This window comes from Prinia subflava, chromosome 9 (assembly GCF_021018805.1).
Source record: "Prinia subflava isolate CZ2003 ecotype Zambia chromosome 9, Cam_Psub_1.2, whole genome shotgun sequence".
NCBI lineage: Eukaryota > Metazoa > Chordata > Aves > Passeriformes > Cisticolidae > Prinia > Prinia subflava.
Window position 1 is genome coordinate 12,618,623 of NC_086255.1, and position 25,894 is coordinate 12,644,516.

At 44.1% G+C, this 25,894-nt stretch overlaps 1 protein-coding gene across 4 annotated transcripts in view; it reads right to left on the bottom strand.

The window, feature by feature from the left end:
- SUFU (SUFU negative regulator of hedgehog signaling) overlaps nucleotides 1-25,894 on the bottom strand; it is an 89,339-nt gene that overhangs the window by 12,247 nt on the left and 51,198 nt on the right. For 3 of the 4 annotated variants that reach the window (XM_063405409.1, XM_063405412.1, XM_063405411.1), the window contains 4 exons: nucleotides 23,974-24,130; nucleotides 22,382-22,493; nucleotides 11,667-11,801; nucleotides 10,082-10,220 (listed from right to left, as the gene is read on the bottom strand). In XM_063405409.1, coding sequence (XP_063261479.1) covers nucleotides 10,082-10,220; nucleotides 11,667-11,801; nucleotides 22,382-22,493; nucleotides 23,974-24,130 — 543 coding nt within the window. The remainder of the gene's footprint in view (nucleotides 1-10,081; nucleotides 10,221-11,666; nucleotides 11,802-22,381; nucleotides 22,494-23,973; nucleotides 24,131-25,894) is intronic. The other variant, XM_063405410.1, reaches the window with a different exon arrangement.

Here is a 25,894-nt window from a genome sequence, read left to right on the forward strand (position 1 = left end):
TCCTGAGCATGCAGAGGGAAGGCATGTGCCAGCAGGACACCAACGTCCTAAGAGGGCTTGGAAGCAAGAATTGTCATCCTGGATTTGTGCCTAGACAAGATTCCTCCTGTTAGATGTAGCCCAGTCAAAATGGCCCAAGAGCACTAATGCCTGTGCTCATACATAGATCAGGCTGCCATTCCCACCTGCAATCAGCTAAACCACCTTTGTGCTGGTGAGTTAGTCTTACGGAGATGGCTGAAAATAAATCCAATCCTATCTCAGCGCCCCTCACTCACGATATTTCACATTTCCAGTTCTTGTAGCATGCCTGCTCCTGCACAGTATGATACTCCATTACATTAACACACACACATTGTATGTGCATGATATTAAAGGTGACATTCCTAGCAAATAAACATGACAGACTGCCATTGCTCTAGGCACCTAATTTAATTTCCTCTGGGATTTAAACCTTAGAAGCTCAAATTAAACAAATAGGCCTCACTCACTTTATACTTCAGAACTGAATCTGAGTTTTCCTCTGATGCTGTTGACTGATCTTATCAACAGGACACTACACAGAGATCACAATGATGAAGCAGCTTTTTCCCTTCCCAAAGGAAAACAGAGCCCCACTGTTGTGCTGCAGCCATGGGAAAAGCCGACACAATCTGGAGGGCAAACGAAGCCATCCCATGTGCACTGAGCAAGCCTCTTCTCCCATGAAATCTCCTGGCTGGTGCTGAGGAAGCAAAGGAGCAGTCCTGAGCAGGTGTCCTGGGTGCTCGCAGCACTGTGTTTTCACAGCCCTGTGCAAACACCCAGCCTGCCTAAGCTGGTCACAGGGTGCAGCACAGCCTGTGCAATGGCTGTTTGCAGTATGAACAGTGAATGGCCCTGCCAGCCAGCTGTGGGTATCTGAAACAGCTCTTTGGGTGCTGCACAGTCCTACTCACACCAGGATCTCCCTGACCTAGAGAGGCCTAGACACGTGCTAAACCATTGCCAGCAGATCTGGATTCCATTTGCTCTGTGTTTTGTGGCACTGAGTCATGCTACAGATGCTTGGAAGATGACGACTAGCCAGAAGATAAGTCCCTGTTTTCTATCACAGGGACCTACTGCACAATTGAGGTACAAAGTCTGGGTTCTCACCACTTCACTAACAGCTGCAAATGTCCAGACATGTTCAGAACACCGGGCTAGGCTGTCTCATTCAGGTGGATGTGCTCAGGGAACACATGCTGTCTCCCTCTCGTGGCAAATCTCACCTGAGCTTGCTGAAATTTACTTCTTATCCACAGGGCTCACCTAAGGGTCACCTGAAGGAGTTTGTGTTGAAGGTTTCTGTGTTGAAGCTTTCATACCCACATCTGGCTGAGAAATCTGTATCATGACTTGTTACAGGTACTCAGCTGCAGGCATATGAAGATGCATGAAATCTAAAAGTGTACCCAAGATCATGGGGCTCCAGGTGAGTTTGGCTGACTTTGAAAACAGCTGGTGCTTAGTAAAACATTAAAGACATTATAGTCAGCCTACAGGTACCACCCCAGGTACCACCCCACAGTTAACACTCCATCTCTCACTACAGGGTTCAACACTGCCATGAGGGATTGAAATTCTCAGCTCAGGAAAGGCTACTGGGGACAGAGGTCACACCAATGTTGAATGCCTGACACAGCTGGCAAGACTTTGATAAAGGAAGACTCTCAGAGGCTGAGTTAGGAATCAAGCTGCACCTCTGCCCAACTTAAAGAAACATGCTTTGTCCAGGGCAAGACACAAGCAAATGGCCCAGCCACACTGAAGCAGAGGCTTTCACTGATAATACTCAATTTTCTTGCCTACCTAGGAAAAAACCAAACAATCACACACTTTGCCCTAGTGCTCTGTTTGCATTAAACACTGCAAGTTGCTTTTCTAGCAGGTTTGTCAAAGAAAGGTAACCATGTTTTATTAGTTGTGGACTTAGTACAGAGCTGGCCTGTATGTCCAGCCAGAGAAGATGAGGACACATTGCAATAAAACCCCTATGTAAACCACACCAGCCCTTGTAAGAAACTATTCATCTGTTGGGTGCTATGCCTGGAACAGGTGGAACAGTTGCATCCTAAGCCAAATCATCTGTTACATCTGAAATATCCAGCAACTTTTAGGAGTCCTTTGCCCTGAAAATGTTTCAGCTTAATTCTTGTTGTCAGCACAGCAAAAAAGTCAAGTTTAAGCGTGTCAGCCTTTCCCACTGAAATTTCCACCATAAAAATCCCCTGATGAAGCATGTGTTGTGTCACAGGCACCCCCCAGCCCATCTCTGTGCTGTCTCCTTGACCTGGCCTTCTTTGCACTGCTTTGCTCACGCTGCAAGTGGTTCAGGGCAGAGGTCTTATCACATCATTGTTCTATGTCAGACCAGCCCTGACACTGTCTGAAAAGGCCACCTTGCTGCCTGAATCCATCACAGATCTCACTACAGCCTCAAAGGTACCAGTACTGCAACAAACACCTCTGACGGGAAATTCTACTGCTGCTCTTCCAGGAGATTCACAACCCTCCTTGTAAAAGAGAAACATCCACTCACAGATGCCTCAGGGACTCTATTGCTTCACACCATGATGTTACAATCCCATAAGAGGAAGTATAGGATGGCACTGAAAGATTTTGACCTTGTGGGATCCTTTCATGACATTCTCAGTCACAAGGCTGATCCCGAGGACCTGAGCTCCTTAGAGCCCAGACTGATGAGATCTATCTTGCAGACAAGGCTTCTTTGATTCAATACATAAAATTTGGCTCAGCTGGGGAAAGGGCTGGCAAAGAAGCCAAGACAACAGGCAAATCCAATTCTTTCAAGAGAGAAAAAGCAAAGAAAGAAAGGCATTTCAAGGAATGCACTAAGTGGGTGGAAGACAACCTACACAAAGTAGCCCAAATGTAGTTTGAGCAGCAAGGGAGGGGCGTTAGGTGGCAGGATAGACAGACAGATTAAGAAGGATGAAAGTACCTGACTCATCCAAAACTAGCCTGGACAAAGTATTAGAGAACATGCTGCAGGAGAGTTGACACTGGGAGGATCATCCTGTTCTAACGGTGCATTTCTACCCTAGACTAAGTGTCTCCCAGAGTCTCATTCAGCTGTGAGGGAGAAGAACACAACAGGATAACACACTCAGATTTTGGAGAGTGTTTGGGGCACACGATAAATTTACTGGAAAACTGCTAGCTTAGATTTCTAGACCTACTCAAAAGAGAAGCCACTCAAAAGATTCTGAGAAATAATTGTATGAGTAGACACATAAAACTGCTTTGGACAGGAGCAGGCTGCAGTTGTACACAACTCAAACCAGCTTGTGGGTGTTGTCCTTAAACCCACTACGCTAGGAATAACCCATCTATTCAAGTGTGGGGAGACCAAAAATCAGTCCTATGTCTTCAAGAGAGGACATCACCCATAGCTACCACTTACAAGTGAGCATCTTGAGCATCAGAACAGCTCTTTCAAATGTTGCTTTGAACCTCTGTTGCTGCCATTATGCCAATGTGCATAAATGATTTAACATGTGTTCTAGAAGAGAGAAGAACCAGATGTGCTCATTTCCAGGGGAATGTCCTGACTCTACCGGAACAAAGTCATTCTCTTGTGCACTCTGTCTCTGTGACTAATTCAGTGTTTTATATGATGTGGAACAACTCCAATTGGAAGAGCTGAGAAAGAACCAAAATACCCTATAGTTTTCTTGCCCATAAAGCAAAGAGGTAGAAATAGAGGTTCAAATTAAAGAAAAGAAATAAAGTATGAGTTTCTCATATCCTATGTGAGCATTATATCCCTTAAATATTGATTAGAGAAAGCAAACTTCTAACATCTCCAACCCTATTCTGCAAAACTAGATTTTTTCCCTGTTTTTACCGAAGAAAACTTTCTTGTTTCTTATTTCTGGTTTCATTCAACATAAAAGGATTTTATTTCAGCTTTTGGTCTCTTTAAGGCTTTTGTTTCAGCAGGAAAAACTGAAAATATTTAAAGATTGGGCTCAGTCTGATCTTCTTTCCCAGATTTTTCACTTAGGTTGCCAAACCAAAAGAATGGATCATCCCCCATGACCCTGCTCACAGTAATCCCCCCCTCTGCTGTGACTGCCAGCATAGATAGCACATGTTGATAGCTCCTGCATGTTGGATGCTTCCCACGGCTTCCATGCACCTATCCTGCCTACAGGCACATTTAACATTTTCTATGAACGGTTTGACCTTGCTGTCCTAAGCCTCAAGTTATTTTTCCATGCTGGCTGCCTTGTTTTTGATTTTTCAAAAAGGTTTTCAGGGAAAAAGGAGTAGAGAGAGGTATTTTGGAAAAAGTGTATTTTGACAGTACTAGCAAATTCATGTGATAATTTTGTTGGCATGAGAACTACCCCTTATGAAGAAGGTGATAAAGATTAGTAAATGAGTGCTCTGGAGGACAAGGGAAAGTCTTTCTCCTGCTTATGAAAATGCTTTGCTAAGTCAGAAGTCTCTGAAAGTACTGCTTGCCCATTGCCTTTTTGAGAAATGAAGAGTCCTTCACTGAGCATGTCCCAGCCCACGGCAGCTCTGTCCAAAATAGAGCAGAGGTAGCTAAGGAGTCATTTTTCCTCTGATCATTCCTCTGAGACGTGAGGGATTGCTATGTCACCAGGCACATCAGGACTAATGGCAGGGAAACTCTCAGGCACTCTCAGTGTTTCTGCTGGAAGTCAGACCATGTGGAGGAGGAGGAGAAGGAATTTTCCAACTTGAATGAAGGGGGAGAGAGGAAAGCAGAGACGGGCCAGGATGAGGGGAAGACAGAGACACAGAAAAACAGGATGAAAGGCAGATCAGATGCCAAAGCTGGGGACAAAAAGGGTAAGGAGACTGGAGAACCGCATTTCCACAGCCTTAACATTCACATTCTGTCAGATGGATATTGGGAACCTACTGGCATGGGAGGCAATCAAAGAGGGCCCCTCAGCAGTGCCAGAGGATAACACCCCACCACTGCTGTGAGCTCTTCAGCTCACACAGACACTCACATTGTGCTGAGAATCAGGGGCTGCCAAGTGCCAATGATCCATAGCCTCCACCTGCCTAACAGGATTAGTCCCAAACCCAAGTAAATTACCTGGAAAAAATATCCTCTGCACTCAGGGATGAGTGACAAAACTTTGGAAATTGCTGCACAGAAACTATGCCACACTAATTTAGCCCCAGCACGTGTCTGCCTCATGAAATAAATGTGTAATCACAGGATCACCTGCAGTTTTTCTCCAGCAAGACCTCTGCCCTGCTCAGTCCTCAGGATGGTTTTGCTCACTGAATGCAGCATTAGTAATTTCTTTTCATTATCATTCAACTTGCTTCCCCATTCTCTCCTACTCTATTCCCCTCTATTTAGTTAGTATGCTCCATCCAACTATTGCCAGCATGGATAACACCAGAAGTATCTAATCTTAGTGTCCACCACTCTCACAGCCTCTACTGTGCTTGGCCTCACACTTCTACAAGGCAGGGAAGTGCTCCCCTCCCTATAGCAGATGGGGGATGGAGGTTCAAGGAAGTAGAGTCTTAAAAGTCACAGAGAAAACCTGCAGGAGAGCAGGAAGCTGAACATGGGTCTTCGACCACAGCTCCCAGGCTGAACCCCTGCCCCAAAGAAATCCTTTCTTTCTCCTGACTTGCAAGAACAAATTTTAATCTCTTCCTGAAATTGTTTCTGGTGTTCATCTGTGGAGCTGGAATGCCTGGCAAGCACTGAATTCATTACATTCTTCACAGGATGACCAGAAGAATGTTCTTCTGAACAGACATAGGAAGATGAGTGAAGAAAAAGCTGAATCTGAATGTCTTCTTCATGTGAATGCCCATCTCAAGACTTGTAGATCCTTGTTTTCCAGTCCACTTAGTCCTGTGGAGCACACAGGTATGCACAAGGGAATTCCTCCTGACCTCCTCTTGTTGCTGGGAACAGAGATCAGACTTCAGGTCTTGAGCTGGGCATCCAGAAAGCAAGGAACACAAAGTCACTTGCCAGGTGAGAACATTTTAGCTTAAGACTCTGGAATAGCACAGAAAGAAAAGTGTAGTAGAGGCAGGAACAGGACCCAATTCTCCGTGGCAACATTTAAGGGGCTTCACGGTAAGACTACTGTGATTTTTCTGCAATTACCTGCTTATTCATTACACACTTTCCAATTTTAACAAATAAACAAAATGGAAGTCCCATAGGCAAGAGTCTTATTTTACTTCATGCTCCTGATTCATCCCCCAAACACACTGCGCCTCTGTGCAGTGAATGAGGCAAGCACACTCTGTTAAAAATATGTATGATTCTTCAATTAAATATTGCATTGAAATACACATGTGTAACAGGGGCAAAGCTAAAGTGCAGAGATATTTCTTATATTCTGTGTGCTAGATTTTACAGCTAACTACAGAGGACACTTTAACTATAGGTTTGTTTTTACTGCACTGTATTGGCTTGTATGTCAGAATCTGATGTGTAACATGTACGTTCCACATGATCAAAGACTTGAATGTCATCTTCTTGCCTAGAACAATGACTGCCTAAAGCAGCAGGAGCAGAAATTATCTAAAGGTAGAGTTAAACAAACCTCCTTCTCCCCTCTGGGGTGAGTAAGCAGTCCAGGTGAGCAAGGCAGGAGGGGAGAACAGCCTGCTTTGTGCTAGACAGGCAGAGAGCTCCACATAAAAGCAGAGGAGCTTTGCAGAAGCATGTCCTGACTCCCATCACTGGAGACTTAATGATGGTAATTCCCAAAGGATGATGCATGCTGACAGGCTTTGACACAAACTACCCCAGGATAATATTAATATGTATTAAAGGCTCAGGCAACTTTATTGGGACAGGCTTGATCAGTAACACATTTCAACAGAGCGCCTCTATCATCTGTCGGAACAAAAGTAAGGGAGGGAGAGAGAACACACGCACAACCTCACCTTGCTTTGGGAATATTTTAGAGACAAACAAGGTCAATCTGTGATGAATTGCACACTTGGCACAGCTCAGACATTGGACCAAGAACCTTGGGCGCTCTACCACAAATACGAATGTCACTGTGGGGCAGTTTATGTTGGAGTGAGTCTGCATGATCAGCATCCTTAACCCTCCAATATAGGGCCAGACACCTCCTGCACAGCTTTTCCCTGTGCATCTGGAACATCTACCCCTTGGAAAGCAGAGCAGAGGTGCTTAGGAGGCAATATGGGGGCTCTGCAGTCACAGCACTGGGGGAAGGGGGAGTGGAAGAAAGAACCGCAGAAGCCTTTGATCATGTGTAATGTTAATTCAAGTGTTACACATCAGAGACTTTGCCACAGTAACTAGCATATAAACAGGAGTCTAGTGTTAACAAGGAGGACTTCTTGAATATGTTTGTACATTTCTGAGTTAAAGCAATTTCCCTATTCAACAATACATGACACAGTGGAAGGAGTTCAGAAATAAACCAGCCTAACATGCTTAGACCTTTAATAGAATTTAGCTTCTTAGAACTAATTAAATGTTACTTAAATGAAAAAAAAAAATTCCAAGTACTTGGGAAAGGTGCCAATTTGACAGCTCTGGAGAATGAAATAATCTAATCATCCCCAGAGCATGGGCAGCAGCAGGACAGGCTTCCCCCACTAGCATGCCTCAAACGTGACCTGGAAAGACTGTTGATAGAAATGGGGCGTACAATCTCTGTGGTCTAATGACTCCTTACTTTTTCTGCTGAGATTGCTGAAACGGTTCCCACTGAGTACCAGCTGTGGTGGTGATATGGACACCTGTCTGGTCTGAATGGTGCTAGGACCTGCCAAACTCCTGTCATCCACTAACCCTCCACCAGAGCCCAGTGACTCTCAGCTCATTGCTCAGCCCGGGCAGCGGGGGCTGACAGGCAGCAGCTCTCTGGCCTGTCCCACCTTGGACATGCTCCACTCCAGCCCACAAGATGTAAACAGGAGGTACTGTGTTTAGTCTGCAGGTTTGGGCTCTCACTGCACCAAAGCTTAGACTCAAGAGAAGTCAGTCTCTGGCTGCTGCAGAGTTGAGGTTGGGATTTTTCAGGCTCTCATTTCTACCCTAGAATAAAGAGAAAGTCCACAGGAGGAAAAGCCTGCCATGTCTCCTGTTCTCCACAGTTCCTTCATTTACTTGTCTTTGAACATGCCCCTGCACTGCAGTAATGTGCTTTCAGCCACCAATTCTCCTTGGAGCTCCTTGCTGTGCCCGGGGTCCCAAGCAAGGGAGGAGGAAAATCCACTCTGGACCTTGCTGTGAAAGCTTAGCAGGCCTTGCCAACTCAGCCAGCCCGGTCTGCAATGGACTAAACCAAACATAGCTCACCTCCTTGGAAATTTTATGCATCACAACTTCTTTTACTTCTGAAGCAAAGCTACACGGACCTCTCCCTCCCCTGCTCCCAACACCACAAGGAACGGCTGAGTACAGACCAAGTCTTCCCTTGCATACTAAACCAAGAGCCTCAGACACTCCCACATCTCACAACCGGGTGCTACTCCTGTTGTCCCAGGCTTCCTTCAGCCTCCCTTCCTCCCCCTCTTCAGCCCGTCCTCCTTTGTATCCTCCTTTGTACTCAGCACAGGATAGGGCAGGGGCCAGCAGCAGAGCTGGTTATGTCAGACAAGAAGAACCAATACATCACCCTTGTGTAGGAGACAAGTGAGGGACCTTGCTTCTCCCTACCATCTGAGCCAGCAATTCTTCACCTTTCCATCCCACCTACTCCAAAAATCTTACACATTTCCAGCACAAAAATAAGAGGCACGAAAACAACCAGGTTCATAAGGGTTAATACATCTGAATGGTGACATAATCATTGCCATTCTTCAGTGTTTAGAGGTTACCTGACTACTCTACACATCAATGTATTTCGAGATGTGATGTAAATGCAAACAAACACTCATGTTTGGAGTTAACACAGTCACAAGATCCTGTGTATCATATGTTAGCAAGCACAGGAACCAACAGCAAATGACCCACCCTTAAACCTGACTCTTTGCTGTTAATCATTACAGGAGCATTGCACTTTCCAGTCAGAACAATCAAAGCATGCAGGCTCTTTGAAAATCCCTACATGAGATGGTTCTGGCCCAGATCAGCTCCTTTACAAGTCATACAGATTCCAAGGTATGATGTCCTTGGAATGTCTGTATTCTGTCCATACGAATGCGGGCTGCAGAATGCCTTGAAAACAAGTCATTGGAAGGCTAACTGCAACACTACAATGCTGAAACAATCCCCTGCCTTCAAAAGAGAAGGGGAGGCAGGAACGCCACAGTTACAGTGAAGGCAGAGACGTACTGTGCACATAGTCCCTCAGAAATGGGTTTTTCTGCATTAACACATTCCCTCAAGTTTTTTTTCCACAATATGCTTATAACCATAAAGAAATTCAAGAGTAGAACAGTGCCACACTGTCAGATCATTAGTGCATCACTGCTCTAGGGCTGACCCTTAACTCCAAGCAGATGGGGGATTTTCCAGGGAAGATCTGTGACACCAAAAACATGTGGGTACATAAATGTGTGGGTGCTTCAAGCAACCACAAGCTTTTGTCAAAGAATCAATAGAAAAGAGCTAGAACTGAAAGGCATTGCTCTCCGTGCTGCTCTCCCGTTCGGGATGATGTCAAACTGAGATCTTGGCTCTGCAGGATCACAGTCCCACAGCTTTCTAGCTCTTCTGCCCTGGCTCCATTCTTGTTTAGGTCATTCCACTCTGCCTCCCCAAATTCCTTTTTGGAAGAAATCAAGAATAAATAGAGCCCGTAAAGTGTTCATCAACTTCAGGAAGTGGATACTACTGTATTCACAGATGATTTCTGAATTTTCCAGTCAATTATCATTTTGAGTTCCACTAATATAAATAGCAACATTTCACTATTATTTTTTGAGGCCATAATTACTGAAAATATTGAGCAAGAGCTGTAAGAGATGTTGCAGCAGCAAATACAGGTTTGTTACAATTTTAAACAACATAAGCCCTTAGGAAGATAATTTTTAGGCTGTAGCAAAGGAGGAAAGAGGGAGAACAGGAGGCAGGCTTTCTCACTTGTAACCAAGGTCCGTGGGCTGCATAGGGGTGCTCCTCTGTAGCAAAGGCTCCTTCTACTCCTGTTGATACAAATGTGATTGCTGTATCTCCTGTAATACTTTTATAGGTAAAGTGCCGTCCATGTAGGAGCCTTCCCCTGGGGAATTAAACACATGCATGAGTTGAGAGAGCATGTGCAGCATTCAACACAACAATGGAGATACATCACTACTGTTTCTGCCATCAGCATGGGAAACTATTTTGAAGGCAGCAAATATTTATTTTTCAGGAATATAAAAAAGATTTGCTCTAAAAAGCAGGTGATAAGCCTCCTTCTGAGGCAGGGAGCTACCCCTCATCTTTCCCCTTAATCTCAGGTCCTTGTTACAGAGCTTGAATACATCTAAATCCCACTTCATGCCTATCCCCATGATGAGGTGCTGATATATGTAAAGGCAGGGGACTGCCAGTTTCCAGCAAGACGGAAACTATAGAAGAGAATCCAGACTACACATTGTGTGGGAATGGGAAGATGCATTTTTAAGAAGGCTCATTGCTATGACAATACCTCATAATCAATTGCCCTGGTGCTTCACAAATGTCACTTGCATTATTTAAGCAAATGCCTAGAAAACACACATACATGACCATCTACAGTATTACTTCCCTTTTTTCATTCAATGCAAGGGAAAAACATGGCTCTGGTATTTTGGCTCAGCATTTGTGACACGCATGCATGGCTTCTAACATGCAAGAGGGAAAACTTCAGGTAATATATTTAGTGCCTACCAGAGTCACAGTTGCTTGATGAGTTATTGCTGGTCAGATGAGCTGAGGTAACTGATCAGGACAGACTGTTCACACATTTGTGATGTAAAAAAATACGTTTGTGTTAACTTTCCCATTGGTTTCTCAACAGGCCCAGGCAAGTGTGCACCTGCTGCTGATAACTCTGATACTACCAATGTAACTCATTAAGCTAAAGTCAATCACCTATAATAATTTGTCTTGACACGACAGTTCGTCTTTATCTTAAAGACTAGAACATTTGCACAGGGATTTTTAAAAATAATGCTGGCTGAAATTATGGAAAACTAGAAGGCAGTGATATGCACAGACTGAACCTTCAAAGGACAATGTGTAGAGTATGCACACAATGTGTTGCTCCTTCAGTCATGTGACATAATTTGTCTAAAACTCACACTTCTATGCATAAAGTGATTGCAAACAGGTTTTGCACAACCACTTATCTGAGTCCCTAAGTCAGAATGAATAACTTAAGGGATTTCTTTGACAGAGTATGTTAAGACATCCTGTCTTCATCACAGCGTTGCTAGCATTAGACTAATAAAAAACCCCTATAATAACCCTGTCCTGCTTCAGCACTCAAATGACACTGGAGGACGTAAAAAGGATGAGAAACAATCTTAACACGATGAGCGCAGAATCATGCAGAGAGTCATCTGTTTCTAATGTGTTTTGGCAAAATGTCTAAGCTCTGGCCTTTCCAGACCCATTGCATGCATGTCTGTATGGTGAAACAATGCCACAAGCCAAAAGCAGCACGTTAGCACAGGCTGTGGAGCAGGATGGCTTCACTCACCTTAGGCAGAGGGGGATGAGTGCTCCGGACTCCTGGTTAAATTTCAGGTGCACGCTCTCCAGCTGTCTGGTGCGGATCAGCTCATGAGGAATGATGGCTGCTGAGCTCTCGCTTTCCAAACTGTCTTTACGGCTTCTGAGAGAACAGACAAAACGCACATATTCAGGATTCCACTACTGTGTGCTATTTTGATTGCAAATATTGAAGGATACAGGAAAAAACTGTTACGAAGACAAAGACACATCTGAGTTTTCACCACTCCTACAGAGATGCAGCCTCACTCAGACTGCCAGTCCCAGCATGCAGCTCTTCACCTTGATTTGACTATCTAGGATCTGAATTGATGCATATACATGGTGCATCCCTTCCCAGTATGAAAAAAAAAATTCTGGAAAGAACTGTAGGAAAATGAAAATTTCCAAAACTCCAAAATTCCAAAGACTATAAAATGGTTTGGAAGAATTACCAGGTGGGTCCTCCCTCCTGCTTTTGCTTTATCTTCAGGATTTTTCAAGCACTGGCCTGAAGGAAAGGCATGTCCAGTCCTTTGTGCCTTTTTTTGCACAGTTCAACCAAAAGGCTTTGAGAATCTCCTGGTTCCACCAGCATCAAGTGGAACAGCCATAAGACAGACTTTCCATGTGACAAATCGGAGATTCACAGGTTCTTTTCCCTTGTAAGTTGGACTGCTTTAGGACAATGGTAGCTTTGCTTTCTTATTCCTTAATTTCTGCAAGACCAGCATATTCTGAAGCTACAACACAGTTATGTTACATGATTAGGAACTTTGCCAGACCAAATCCTCTAGATAATAAAACGATCTATCTCAAAATACTTGACCATAAACACTTTATATGTTCAAAGAGCACCAGCATGATCCCTTACTTGACAGTCTGGAACAAAGAATAAAGAACAGGATGGGTTATGACTTTAATGGATGACATGGACTGATGAGAAATGTTTGATGAGTGATTTATATTTTTGTCACCTAGCATTCCACAAGAATTTAGCAGAGGCAAGACTTTGTTAAGATAGTTTCTACAGTACAGAATCACCAGAGGAGAGGGACAGGGAAAGCAGGAGGGCACTGAGATTCCACATTGCAATGTACCTCCACTGTGCCACAAGGATCAAAAGCCAAACAAAGCTATCAAGCTGTGGCTCCATTTGAGAACACTGTTAAAACAAGCCTGGATCCTTCCTCCATCCAAGCTGAACTGTCTTTAATGTACATCTGGAAATGATTGTAAAAATCAGCTTCACCCTCATGAGCTGACCTAGATGACACCTTTACTTGATTTTACCTTTGAGGGCTGTCCCAAAATTACTCCCATCAACCACACACGTAGTAGTGCAGTTCAATGTGAATTCCAGTGCAGATCAGCCTGTTGCTTCTGCCGGGTTACCTAGTCCCAGGTGAGCCCTTCACCCACACTGCTGAGCTCGCCACACTGAAACAGCTGAACTCTGGTATCTCATGGTCCACCCTGCAAATACACTGCAAATACACCTCTGGCCAGGTCAGAGACATGCAGAAAAAAGATACCAGAGCAGCTCCACTCACTGCAAGATAAAAACTGTAAAACATGTCCCATTTTCTCCTTTAGCAACACACAAAGAAGTAATGGATCCAGCAGGGACATGGTAGATCACGATATAGTTTATGCACAGGTTGGGCTGAGGGACTGACAGCAGAGTGTCAGTTTAGTGGGTTAACCCGAAGCAAAGACACAACATGCTTTGTAGTCTATGTGTGGCACTTAAAGTTGTGTTTAATCTACTTCAGCAAACATTTTATAGCTCTTTCTAGGTGGGGTCTTCAAAGAGTGGAGCAGACCAGCATTTTTCAGGCTGATTACCTGAGAAGTGCAGTTACAGTTGATTAATGATCAGTTGACCTTAAGCTAAGCTTTGTCTCAACTTCCTTATCAGATCTTATATACACAGTGAGCTGTGGGAAAGTCAGCCTGTGGTCTACAGCTTCCAATCATTCATTTATCAGCCCCTACCAAAAGGCTCAGCCATTAGCAACGCATGATTTTCAAGCAAGCCATAAACTTCCTAAATGCAGTTCCAGAGCTTAGGCACTGTGGAGTGGATCAGGAGTTTTACAGCAATGTTACTGCTACAGACAAGAGGCTGTGCCCTGCTCACCTGGACTGCCTAAGCATGCCAGGCACAGGGACATCCCAGAGCAGCCTCACAGGCAATCCATGGTGTAAGGTTTGTGCTTCAGTAGACAGAGAGCTGCAGGACAGCTCCCCACACCCCTGGGCTCCAAACCCCTCGGAGCTGAAGGTGGGTTTTTAGGTTTCCACCAAGCTAACCAGTACAGCTGTGAGCACAATGGGGCTGCAGTCCAGAGGGGAAACTGCCTCCGGTGGTTAATGCAATAATAGGAATGACGACAATATTCTGGAGGCAAGGGGCAAAGCTTTCTGAGTCTTATTAAAACCAGCCAAAGCTGTTTGTCATTACATGCTCAAGAGAAGATGTTGACTAATGTGTAACTATCAAACGGAACTGTCATGACTTTACGGCTGTCAATAATTATGACTTCACATTAATAAGTAACCAGCCCTTCTGTCAAAGAGGTGAAGTAAAATGGTAGTTAATATTTTGAATGACAAGAAAGGATTAATCCTTTCAACAAAATTTTTCCAAAGTACTCATACTCTGTGTCTCTTGTTTCCCTTCAGAGGAGCTCACACAATTTCAGGTATTTAAAATTAAGGGTGAAACTCCAGTAGCAGAAATCAAATAACCTTCTGCCCAAGGTAAAACTTTCTAAACAAGAATTTTGTGTTGTGGACTGCACATAACACATCAAGAGGCCACAGTTCCATCACCTTCAGACTCAGAAAAATGTCACATGACACATGGGGACTAAGAAAAACCCATTAAAATTCTCTCTTTGGGACTGGAAATCCTTGTGCTGACTCTTCCAAAGGGTGATAGCCCAGATGAAGGGTCAGCAGGACTTCTGAGTTGTTATTAATAAAAAGCTCATGTCCTAACACACATTGCCATCCACAGCTTGTAGTTTTCAGGCTCAGAAAACAAATGCAGAAAAAGTTTGCTTTTTAACACTAACATCCCTGGTTTTACGACTGTCAGTTACCCGTAAGTCCTTGCTTCTTCCACCCCATCACCAAATAAATCAGCAGCAAGAGCCAGTGGAGTTTTACTTGTTATGACTAAGATTTAGCTGACTATCACGAAAAATGTTGCAAACTTTGTCTATTCCAGATTTAATACTTTGTCCAACCCCCACAAAAAATTTCATGTTTCTCAGTGTCCAGAAAAAACAACTCTGCAAAAGCCGGGGCTGCTGCATTAGGAGAGGCAGCAGATTTAAATGGAAGCAGCATGCCGGAAATGCCCCAGTTTAAAGACTGCACATCTAGTGTTTTGTGAAACTGGAGGGGAGTTGGAGGAGATTAAAGCGCATTTCCCTCTGATTGGGAGCTTGTGGGAGGTGTAAACGTGGGCAGTTGTCAGATTAATTCTTTAGATGATTACATTCTTTTTGTTTCTTTAAAGCTGTTTGTAGTTGGGTTTGATGTCTCCTGTTCTGGGCAAGTGTATTGCTGCAGTTACCAAGGTGACTTTAGCTGACTTTCAACTATTTTTTCCAGCTTCAGTTTCTACCAGTAGTCTGCTTCTGGGTGGAGGAGAGAGGGAGGAAATTATGTTTGTTGTTTTTTTGTTAAGTCTCATGAATGCTAATTAACATGAACTTAACCAAAGCCATATTTGATTTTTTTTTCTCTTTTTCTGAGAAGGAGAGGGTGGCCAAGCCTTTGTGAAGGTGTCCAGTGTGGCCTGCAGCTTCCCCAGATCTGTCAACAAGGGGAAAGGGCCTGAGGAGACTTGACATCCCAGTGTGCTGTGCTCCTTCTTGATGTGAGAGGGCCACACGCTGGAACCTGCAGCCTCCCGGGGGCCCTCTCTTTGTATTAAAGATGAGGGTGGCTGCAACCTGCTTAATTTGATGCCAATTAGCAGCAGCCCGTGGGGATCCTGGAAAATCGCCAATGCAATCACTGGGTTGCACAAAGTTTGGATGTCCCCTCCTTATAAGTCATGTTTATAGCAACTCCTTCTCAAGCAACCACTGGCAGTTATTTTATGGGATTCAAGAATAACCAGGTTGATCGGATTAAGAAAGGTTTATTTATTCTTGCATTTGTGCTTCACTTTATGATCAGAGTACTTGATCTCATGGATCTGTCAAGGAAGGAAATCTCAGTTCCCTTCCAAGCTCTGTTGCTGATATGGAGCACAATTTTGCTGCATTTCCAAGCTACCCTTTCAGGTATCAAAATCACAAAGGACATGCTGTGGGAAGCTGGCCATGGCAGGGACTCCTTCTGGAAGTGGGTGCCCATTGCCTCACTGAACATAGTTTCTGTCATTGCTCCTTGCTCCCTCCATATAAAATTCAGTACTGTGAGTAACCAAACGCAAACCATCAGTGCAGACTTGCACAGCTGGGAGAGAAAGGTTGGACCACTTTTCCTTTCTTTCCCTCCCGCCCCCTCCTTCCACTCCCACTTCTTCCCTTTCCAGCCGTGGCTATTTCAGACCTCCTCACTCCCTCATGAAGATATGGTCAAAGATCACTTAAGTGCCAACAATCTTCCAGCCTCTTTCCCACAGTTTCCCCTGAAGGGCAAACCAGCAACTGTGGGAAAGAGCCCTCAGCACCTTGGCACACAGAGTTACAGCACCCGTCAGGAGCGCACAGAGCCAAGTGCAGAATTGGGGAGGACACGGTTACACAGCTCCTGCTGTGGTCACACTGAGACAAGGCTACCCCGAGAGCTCAGACTTGGGTGCTCCCCAGCCTGGTTAAACAGGATGGTGACGATGTTCTGCGTGCATTTCCTGGCAGGGAAGGGCTGCTAGGACAATGCCAGTAGCAACAATCCTCTCACCACTCACATATCCCTTTGGAAAGCTGAATAATAACCACTGTCAGAGCTTGCAGGGGCCAGACTGTTCCAAGACCTGCAGCTGAAGTGGAATTGAGAGATTTAGGCTGTGCCGCTGGCACCCTGCAGACTCATGAGCAAAGTCAAACAACTCTTTTATGCTTCAGGTTCCCTGTCTGTAAAACTGAGACATTTTTCCACGTAGGGACGTTGCAAGGATTAAGTCAATGTTTGCAAAGCACTTTCGGATTCTTAGAGGGGGAAAGCTATACAGGAGTGGAAATTAGTAGCATGGTGACTGCTTTGCACTTCTACTGACACTGGTTTGCCAGACATTTGCTTTTCTAGTTTGCAATTTTGTCACCCAGCACTCAGCCTCATGCTGAGAGACACTCCCTAAAGTATATTGCCTCCTTCCATTCAGCATTCCTGACTCAACCAGGACACCACTGAATGGCGACCCGATGAGAGAGCATGCCTAAATAAGCAGGACTGGATTGGAAACTTACTGCTTAGTGGTTGCAGAATCAGAATGCCTAGCCAGAACCAGACAGCTTCAGAGAATGCTGAAATGCTCCTCTTTATGTAAAGTTTGCCTCCAAGAACTGAAGACAGGAAACCAGCTACAAAGACAACAGCTCCCCTCCGCCCAAGTAAAGCAGAATGAAAAGCCAATGCAACTGGGAAAAGCAAAGTCCAGACTCGCCTCCAAGCAAATCCTACATTTTGGTATTACCGTCAGAGCTTCCTCAGAAATGCTGCTCAGATGGAGCTTGTTAATGTGCATTAACCCAGTGCTGCTCCCTGACAGGAGATATCCGTGTGCCCTGTTTGCCAAGTCAGAGGAACTGCAGGAGCAGTGGACTCCAGCCCTGGAAGCAGTGCCACTGTTACTCATGTGCTCCAAACCAGGCACACCATGTGACAGTCTGGGGTTATCCCAGGAGGAATTCTGGAGTGACACAACTCCTCCCTCTTCCCACGAGGGAAGGGCAACCACCTGAGATGCTCAGAGTGCAGGGCTCCAGCAGGTCACTGCCAGGACAGTCCTGCCAGCCCCACCTGCCGGAGGGTTGTTCCCTGCTCTGTTTGCCAGGAACCTGCCTTCATTTCCCTGCACAGCTGGAAGCTGTTCAGGGCTGGATGGAATTAGCACATGGCTACAGGGCTACCATATGTTCAGGTTTCCCTAGACTCAACCTGTCTTCCTGCCTAGAAACTGAATGCAGATGGGACTTGAAGTCTCTGTGGGCCCCTGGACAAATGACCATCATACACAAGGGACCAGCACAATTATCTGGGAAATCCCAGACAGAAATATGAGAGTCAGGTATGTGAACCACTCCACTTGATCCTTCCTGAGAAGGGGGAGAGTTATAAACAGCAAAGACATGATGGAAAAGCCTTATCAAAGTAATACAGACTTGGGAGACCCTTTTCTATCACTCAAACCTTATGTTCAGACACTGGGGCATGCGTGGGCAATACCTGAATTCTGGCACAATGAAATGCAACAATTACAGATAATTTTAGCTTCAACACATGCAGTAATGCAGTGTGCTAGCACTAGGTTTCTACTCCATGCCTCAACTCACAGCAGAACAGTCTGAGTCAGCCAAGAGGCAGAAAAACATCAATTTCAGCAATGCTGCATGATCAAGGGGGCCCTTGAGGGGTGGAAAAGGTCAAGAATTCCCCTATCCCAATGCTGGCTCTCACTGCAACTGTGGCAAATTAACTCTGCTGTCCTAATCTGTAACACAGAAATACTACTCACCTACTGCACAGGAGAGCACAGAGCTAATTATCAGGGACAGCCAAAGACTCGGCCCCAGAAATTATTACACCAAGAAATTAAATAGTGATCGAAGCAAGACTCCACAAGTGTCACTGAACTTTGACATCTGGAGCTTCCAGCCCACCGAGGCTTTGACAGCAGCAGTGTTTAGTCTGACATTTAAACATCCCCGACGGGCAACAGTTTTCTGTATCCAACAAGAGTCAATCTGCACGATTCAGGATACTGGCAGCATTGCCTTTCTGTGTGGCTCAGCAGCACCTACTTAACTGATGGGTCCTAAGAAACAAATAATGCACCACTGAAACGGACACTATTCATACACGTCTTATTTTTCCAAGTGGTAATTGAGAGTATTCAGTTACCTGTGTTCAAAGTGATTAGTCATGTTTCCAACGAATAATTCACATGTTCTTTTGTTAATACCTACTAACTGATTTAATGGCTGCTTATGAACTGAGCCAACAGTCATTCTGAGAAACAGATGTCTGATGCAGTTTTAAGCTTTAAGTGTGCTTTTATTCATATCCTTAGGAGAAAAAAGGCTACATATTCTACGGTAATAACACTAATGAATCAAAGTACTACAGCTGCCCAGCAGGGTTTTGACAGAAACCAGCTTTTTCTCAAAGGAACTTTTTTTAGGACTCTGGGACAGTGAGCAACTGGTAATATGCATGCTTAACATGTAAGTATGTACTTTGCTGGAGCCAAAACACTGAATCAAGCCTTATCTGCAACCACATAATGTGAGGTTTTTGCATAAGCACTGAAAACTGTAACTATACAAAGACTGGGAAATCTATATGGAATCTGGATCCTCTACATTTTATACAAATAAATATTCAAAAGTTTGAGTGTTTCTGATACTATTTGTGATGCTGAATGCAGAACAGGTTGTCTGCTTTAAACCTTGATAGATTATTGTGTGTGGGTGGTAGGGTTAGGATAAAAGAAAGGGAAGAAAGCTACTAGGAAAGCAGTTGGTGGTTGCAAATGCATGATAAATAAACAGCACATTCCTCTTCTGCACAAAGTCCTTAGAGTCTGTGTCAGACTTTAACATCCTACTGTCAGTTGGGTGTAAGTTTGACAGCCTGGGTTCTGCAGTGCCCCCTATGCAAAGCAGATTTGAAACAATTTGCCATGCCCCAAGAGAGCATTCCTGTCAAATTCCTCAAGAACTTCTAATGCATCAGTTATTCACAGGACCCTTGCAAAGAACCACAGGTTTGATATTTTATGATCTGGTGTTCAGTGCAGGATATGATTACACACAAGCCTGCCTCCCATCAGCCAGCACCTCATAATCATTAATATATTTATCCTTGTGATGCCTCAAGAAGATGACATTATTATTAGTCCCATTTTATAGATTCAGAACTGAAGCTCAATAGCTAAATGACTTGCCTTTAATTACACAAGATTTACAGCAAAGGACAGACCTTAGTCCCATCCTTACCAGGCCCAAGCAATGCAAGCAAGGATCACACCAGAAGGACTAGATCTATGTACAGAACTGTCCTTCATCTCAGGTGCTCAGAAGTCCTATGAAAGAGGTTTGTCTGCACTGGGTTTGTGCCTTTTGTGTCTCAGCCTTTACCCCTGCAGGTACCTGGAGGGAACATGGGTGTTGATACATTACTGCATGCAAAAGCTGAGCTCCTGAGTTACATTCCTGTGCAGCAGCTGGATATGTGTCTCCATATCATGCTCTTGTACTTACTGCACATTGAGCAATTTTGCTCAAATGCATGAGACATGCTGAGACAGAGTATTAAGGAAGGTGGAGACATAACAAGATCTTCCTCTTTTGCTTCATCTATACCACACTGTTCTGGAAAATGCGTTGACTGATCAGTTTTAGCCACAGTAAGGGTAATCATCGGATCTCATTTACGTACTAGTTAGTCAGAAGTTGTAAGTAAACACTGCTTTCCAGCACAAACCACTCCTTTTGGTATGTTCAATGCATTAAACGAGTTCCACTGTATCTCCTACATGGAGAGGAGAAGAACTGCACATGGAGGAGAAGACCTTTCCCAAATTCCTCTTAAAGCAGCTAGTAAGATGGAGAAAGAAGCATTAGGACACACAGGTGCTTTGAGCTGAGATTTGCCCTATCCCTCCAATAGTACCACCACAGTAACAGCTGATGGCTGTCTTTCCTTAACTGAAGTGCTTATGGAGAAACAGGCTACCCATCAGTTTCCCCAGTGGTAAGCACAGACCTCAGAGAAATGTACTGACCTCCTAGGAGGCAAACGTTGGAAACCAGCCATTCCTACCACTCAGGCTTCAGGCAGGGTGGGTGTACAGTGCTGCAGGTAAGAGATTTGTAACAAAGAGCACTGTCACAGATGTGAGGCTCTGAATTTGACCTGCCTTGTTCTGTCTCAGAACAGTTAAAAACCCAGGTAAATATTTGTGTGCTTCATCTTAGACCTCTGCTAACCTTTCACCACTCTGTCTCAAACATATCTCTGTTTATCTCACCCTGAAAAACGTAAAGCTCCCTTATCTAAGCAACAACTGCCTCCCAGCATTAAGGCTTACCCATCAGCTGCCTCCTTGACCTGATCTGCACCCAAAATGTTTGTGGTCATCCCCAACCACTGAGGACTCAGAAATTACACTGGGCATGCAGATGCATGCAGGAGCCCAGCACCTGTGAGAAATCCTGCCTAGCACTTTTGAGCCCTCCAAGGCTGGGTGTGATTTGTGCAAATCACATGGTATAACTTTATATTTTTTTCATCAGGGCCAGTGGGGCCAACCAATGGTCCAATGTGACTAACCTGCAGGCAGAAAAGTCCTGCTCAAAACCTGAGTCAGATCAGAATTTGACTCTATATAATTACTATATGGCAAAAGTAAGATTATTCCTAAAGCAATAATAAAGTCACTTGAAATTTTTAAATACATCTCATATTACATATTAGCAAAAAGCATCAGCAATTAACACATAATACTTCCCCCAAAGGATCAGGAAACTCATAAACATTTGTATATTAGGCAAATCGGAAGTCACCCATAACATGGAACAAGAAAGGACAACAACAAGATATGTTTTTCTCATGAAATGTTTGAATCAAGAATGAAATATTAATTGAAACAGATCAGGGTGCTGTCCCTGCCTGGCACTACAGGGAAGCACTGATTTCATGATGATCTTTACTCTTGAAAGCAGAAGGCACATATGTTCACCAGAGTCTAAGAAACTAAAGGAAATACCAAGGAGAAAGAGTGCATCAAAGGTGGATGTATCATTTAAATGAAAACATTAAAATTGATAGGAAGACACTGAAGTAGCACCTGAACTCTAAGAGGGGAAGGGGAGAAGCCCTGAAAGACAGAAGTGCAGATACTACAGATGGCTTGAAACCACAGGTAATTTCCTATAGTTTCACTTAAACCAAAACTTGCAAGAGGTATTTATGGGCCACCCTAGTCCCACTTAAATCACTTGTTAGACTACTGCTATTAGACCCAGGTGTTACTGGCATGTCATTACTGGCATGTCATGAACCCACCTGTTTAAGCAAGGCAAGATCAAAATCACTTAAAAAAATAAACATTTTAACCATAAGGTTTGTAATTATGAGCTTGAAAACAAAATAAACAGGAAAAATATCAGCAGTCACATATGCCACCTATCTCTACTGATACCATAGCACTTTTCAGCCCAATACTTTTCACAGGAATCAGTCCAGTCTGAATTCAAACACTGAAGACCATGAACAGCAGATTCTACAGAACAGTCAGAGCCACTCTGCATTAGTTTGTCCAAAAACACTCTAAAAAGCTGCCCTCATGAGTAGTAGTGCATTTATCCAACCTAAACAACTCTTCTCCCTCTATTTTTGTACTTTGCAAGTATCCCGTTGCCAAGTGTTTTCCCACCAGCTTTAACTTTATTTTCCATGCTGAGCTTTTTAGTCTCCATCTGCCACCATGTGAACGTGCAGGGTGAAACTCACGGTGCTCGGTCGAGGTTCAACCCATTCTGTCTTTGTGCATTGATTGGAGGTAGGACAGGTTTGCTGTTAATCTCAAGCCCTCTCCGCAAAGTCTCCCTGATTTGCTCTGTATCTGCAAAGAGAATTTTTTAAACATGGTTTAAAATCTCCAGAAACAACACAGACACAAGAAGATATCAGGTGTGTTTCATCTAAACTCTTCCCCTTCAGTAAGAAGTGGAGAAATGTTATGGGGCAACACTTAATTGCACTTCCTGAACTTCCTCAGGAGTTGTTTCACTTTATAATGTCAGCTTGAATTTCCTTGTTTGGGCTTCATTGATATGTCAGCAAAGAGAGCTGGAATCTTTGGTACTGAGTCCTCCTGATGAAGAAATTCTAAGTAGTTTTGCAAATTTTCATAAATGAGGTGTTTGTTGGTTCTGTATCTCTCAAAGAACCTCCTGACACTTCCAAGCCTTTGTACTAGAAATCATTTTTCCCACTGGGCATAACAGGAATTTGTTCCTTTCCCAAACAAATGTATGAAGTTTTCCAAGTTTTGTGCAATTGGCTTTGGAAATCTGTTGATTAATTTACAACATGATTCACAGAGGGAGGGATTTTTATGCAGGGCAACCTTTAGCCTCAAGCTCACATCTGAAAATAAGCTGCAAATTATGCAGTTCAGATGCAGTCTTTTTACTTCTGCCTTTTTCTGAAATGTCTACTGACCAAATACTTTCAATGGGAAGCTTTCCTGCCTTTCTTAGAAGTTTCCTCATCTATTTTTGAGAAATGTGAGAATTAGGTAGAGAAAAAAAAACCCCACATTATTTCAAAATCTTTTGAAGGATATACAAATTTCATCATGTATACCTTTCTTGGGCTTTTAATTTCAAGGTTGAGGCAAAACAGCCTTTTTTGATCCAGTGCAGTTCAAAATACTTGCACAGAAGCCAGAAGAAATGCTGTATGCATTTAACTAATTTTTACCATGGATTTAAGAATAAGTAAGATGTCATTCCTGTGGAAACTATTATTAATTCCAGGAAATCTCAAGCCCTCAAATTTTATGTTGCTTTGCCCATTTGAAAGGTAATATGCATAATTTCAAGGCTATGACATCTCTACCCTGAAAAAGCATTTCACTGCAAAGGGGAACTACATGGGTTTTTAATTCTTCTTTCCAGAGTTCTGTATTTGCATGAATTCCTTGAGTTCAGCTGCAGCAATGTGCAGCATCCATCCAACTTGCCTCCCAAGAAGGGATAATGTTAATAAAGAAATACAGCCTGGGAAAAAGAAATTGCTTCATCTTGCAGGTGTTTACAGTCCCGGTTTCAGCAGGTGCTCAGTTTAACTTTGCAGATTCAGATTAAAATTTGCCTAAAAACTGAAAGAAATATTTAGAAAAAATAACGCCAAGAACTCTTTTCCTCTCTCCCACCTTCATCAAAGAGGCCAAAATCCATTTTGCTGCCCTGAGATACACCAAGCCTCCCAATGGCTGTGGAGTTTGTTATGAACATGAAGAAGCAGCACAACTCTGCACTGCCAGACCCACCAGAAGCAGAAAGGCCATGACAGTGACTTGGCCCAGGACCTCTTACCTTTCCCAGAGAGCCGCCGAGGCTGGGTCCCAATGCAAATGCTCCTGCTGTCTTCATCATCCTCTGGTGGCTGGCTCAGGTCATCCCAGGCACATTTGGCACTCACTCCACTCAGGTTTGAGCCATCTGTCTCAATCCCTTTGTCAACTCTCTCCTGCTTGAAAAGATTCAAAACACCAAACACTTTTTTGGAGCGTGGCCTGAGCCTGAGTTCGAACCCACCACTGTGCAGCCCAACTTTCAGCAGCTCATGCAGATCCCCTTTTGTGGACATTTTCCACTCTCTGGACCCTGTGCTTTGTCAGCAAATAGCAACTGCACATTGAGCCAAATCAGGAAGCCACTCTGAACTAAACAAACCTTTTCCATAGCAAGTTGGTCTGAAATCCCACCCTATCCCCACTGCTTCACTACGTGGCCCTGGCAGGCACAAAGCAGGGTGAGAGAAAGGTGAAAATCAATGGCCTGGGGTGTGCAGGATTGCTTCTTTCAGAATTAGCACTGATTTACACCAACTTGAAATATTTTAGACACAAAGCACAGCTTGGCAGTCGATCTCTTATATGTCAATAATAACAAACCCTTGAATAAGTAAAATTCTCTTTCCAACCTTACCACAATGAAAAGAGCTGAGAGACTCAGCATTCACACAGGTTCTTCATTTGCAAACTGCCCAGAGAATCCCTGCTTTCCAATGTCCTGGGGTGTCCCATCAAGGACAAACATGCAAGTTTGGACGTGCAAGGAGACACAGGCCTGTTCCCAACGTCAAAGCTTTTGCATAACTTTCTCTATTGGCAAGTAAACAAACTCCCTCCCTTGCAAGCTGGACTTTCCAAGCACGTAACCAGTGTTTGGGTCTCAGAAGGTGTGACACACCAATCGTAAGCAGCTGGATGCTCTCAGGCACCAGGCATTTTCTGAAGGACATGTGCATCTGTTGCCAGCAAGACTGCCCTAAACTACAGCCAAAACTACAGGAAGTTCCACCTGCTTGGACATGGGCATCAGTCTGAATTTGCACCTGTGACCCACAAGGGGGTAATGTTGAGCTGAACAAACTCGGGGCTGTGCTACACAGACGAAGGGCTGGCACCTCTTCCCTGGCATCGAACCTGCCAGGCTCACTTCCCCCTTTTCTGAAGGGCTGTTGCCTCTGGTCCTGCTCAGTGGCACCAGCAAGATCTGCATCTCTCTGCATACGTCTGGGTCACCTCAAAACGCAGGCAGTCCCAAGAAACTTCAAAGATTTGGGGAGAGCAGAGTGGTGTTATACACAATGGGAGGATTTCTCCACTCCATGTAAGTACCCTCTGGTTTGACATTGCCACTGAAGATGAGAGATGTTGTGTGAACATTTTGTTCTTTGCAAAATCTGTCCCCAAGAAATGTTTCCAGACTAAACCCATATACGTCCCTCCCTTTGCCCAGCTGTGCATGCTGCACCCTGGGAAGAGCATTGCCTGTTCTTGTGACCATTCAAGAGAAGATTTGAGCAGCTCAAAGATAAGCACTAGCATTCAGGGTGTGGTTGCACAGCGGTTTAAGTTGATGTAATTTGCAATGACTGCAGTCCCACCCTCCTCCATGTGCTCCTACCCCTTCCTTTGAGCCAACTCCTCTTTTTTTTTCCATCTGGATCACCTCCCAAAACCCATTCTTTGGCCCAAAAGCTGAGATAGGAGCCTGTGGCTGAGTGCAGGACCAGAGCTGTCTTGACTTAGACTTAAGCATTCAAGAGACTGCCTTTCTTCTGTCTTTCTCCCCTTGTTAGGATCTTCCTCTGGCGTCAGGGGAAACTGGCTTCTTGAAAATGTAATAGGAAAATCTGAGAAATAATAAATCTGCTGTGATTTTCTTTTGTTTTATCCTAAACATAAAATTGGTTGTGTCACTCAGAAATAGAAGTTGTGGGAAAAGA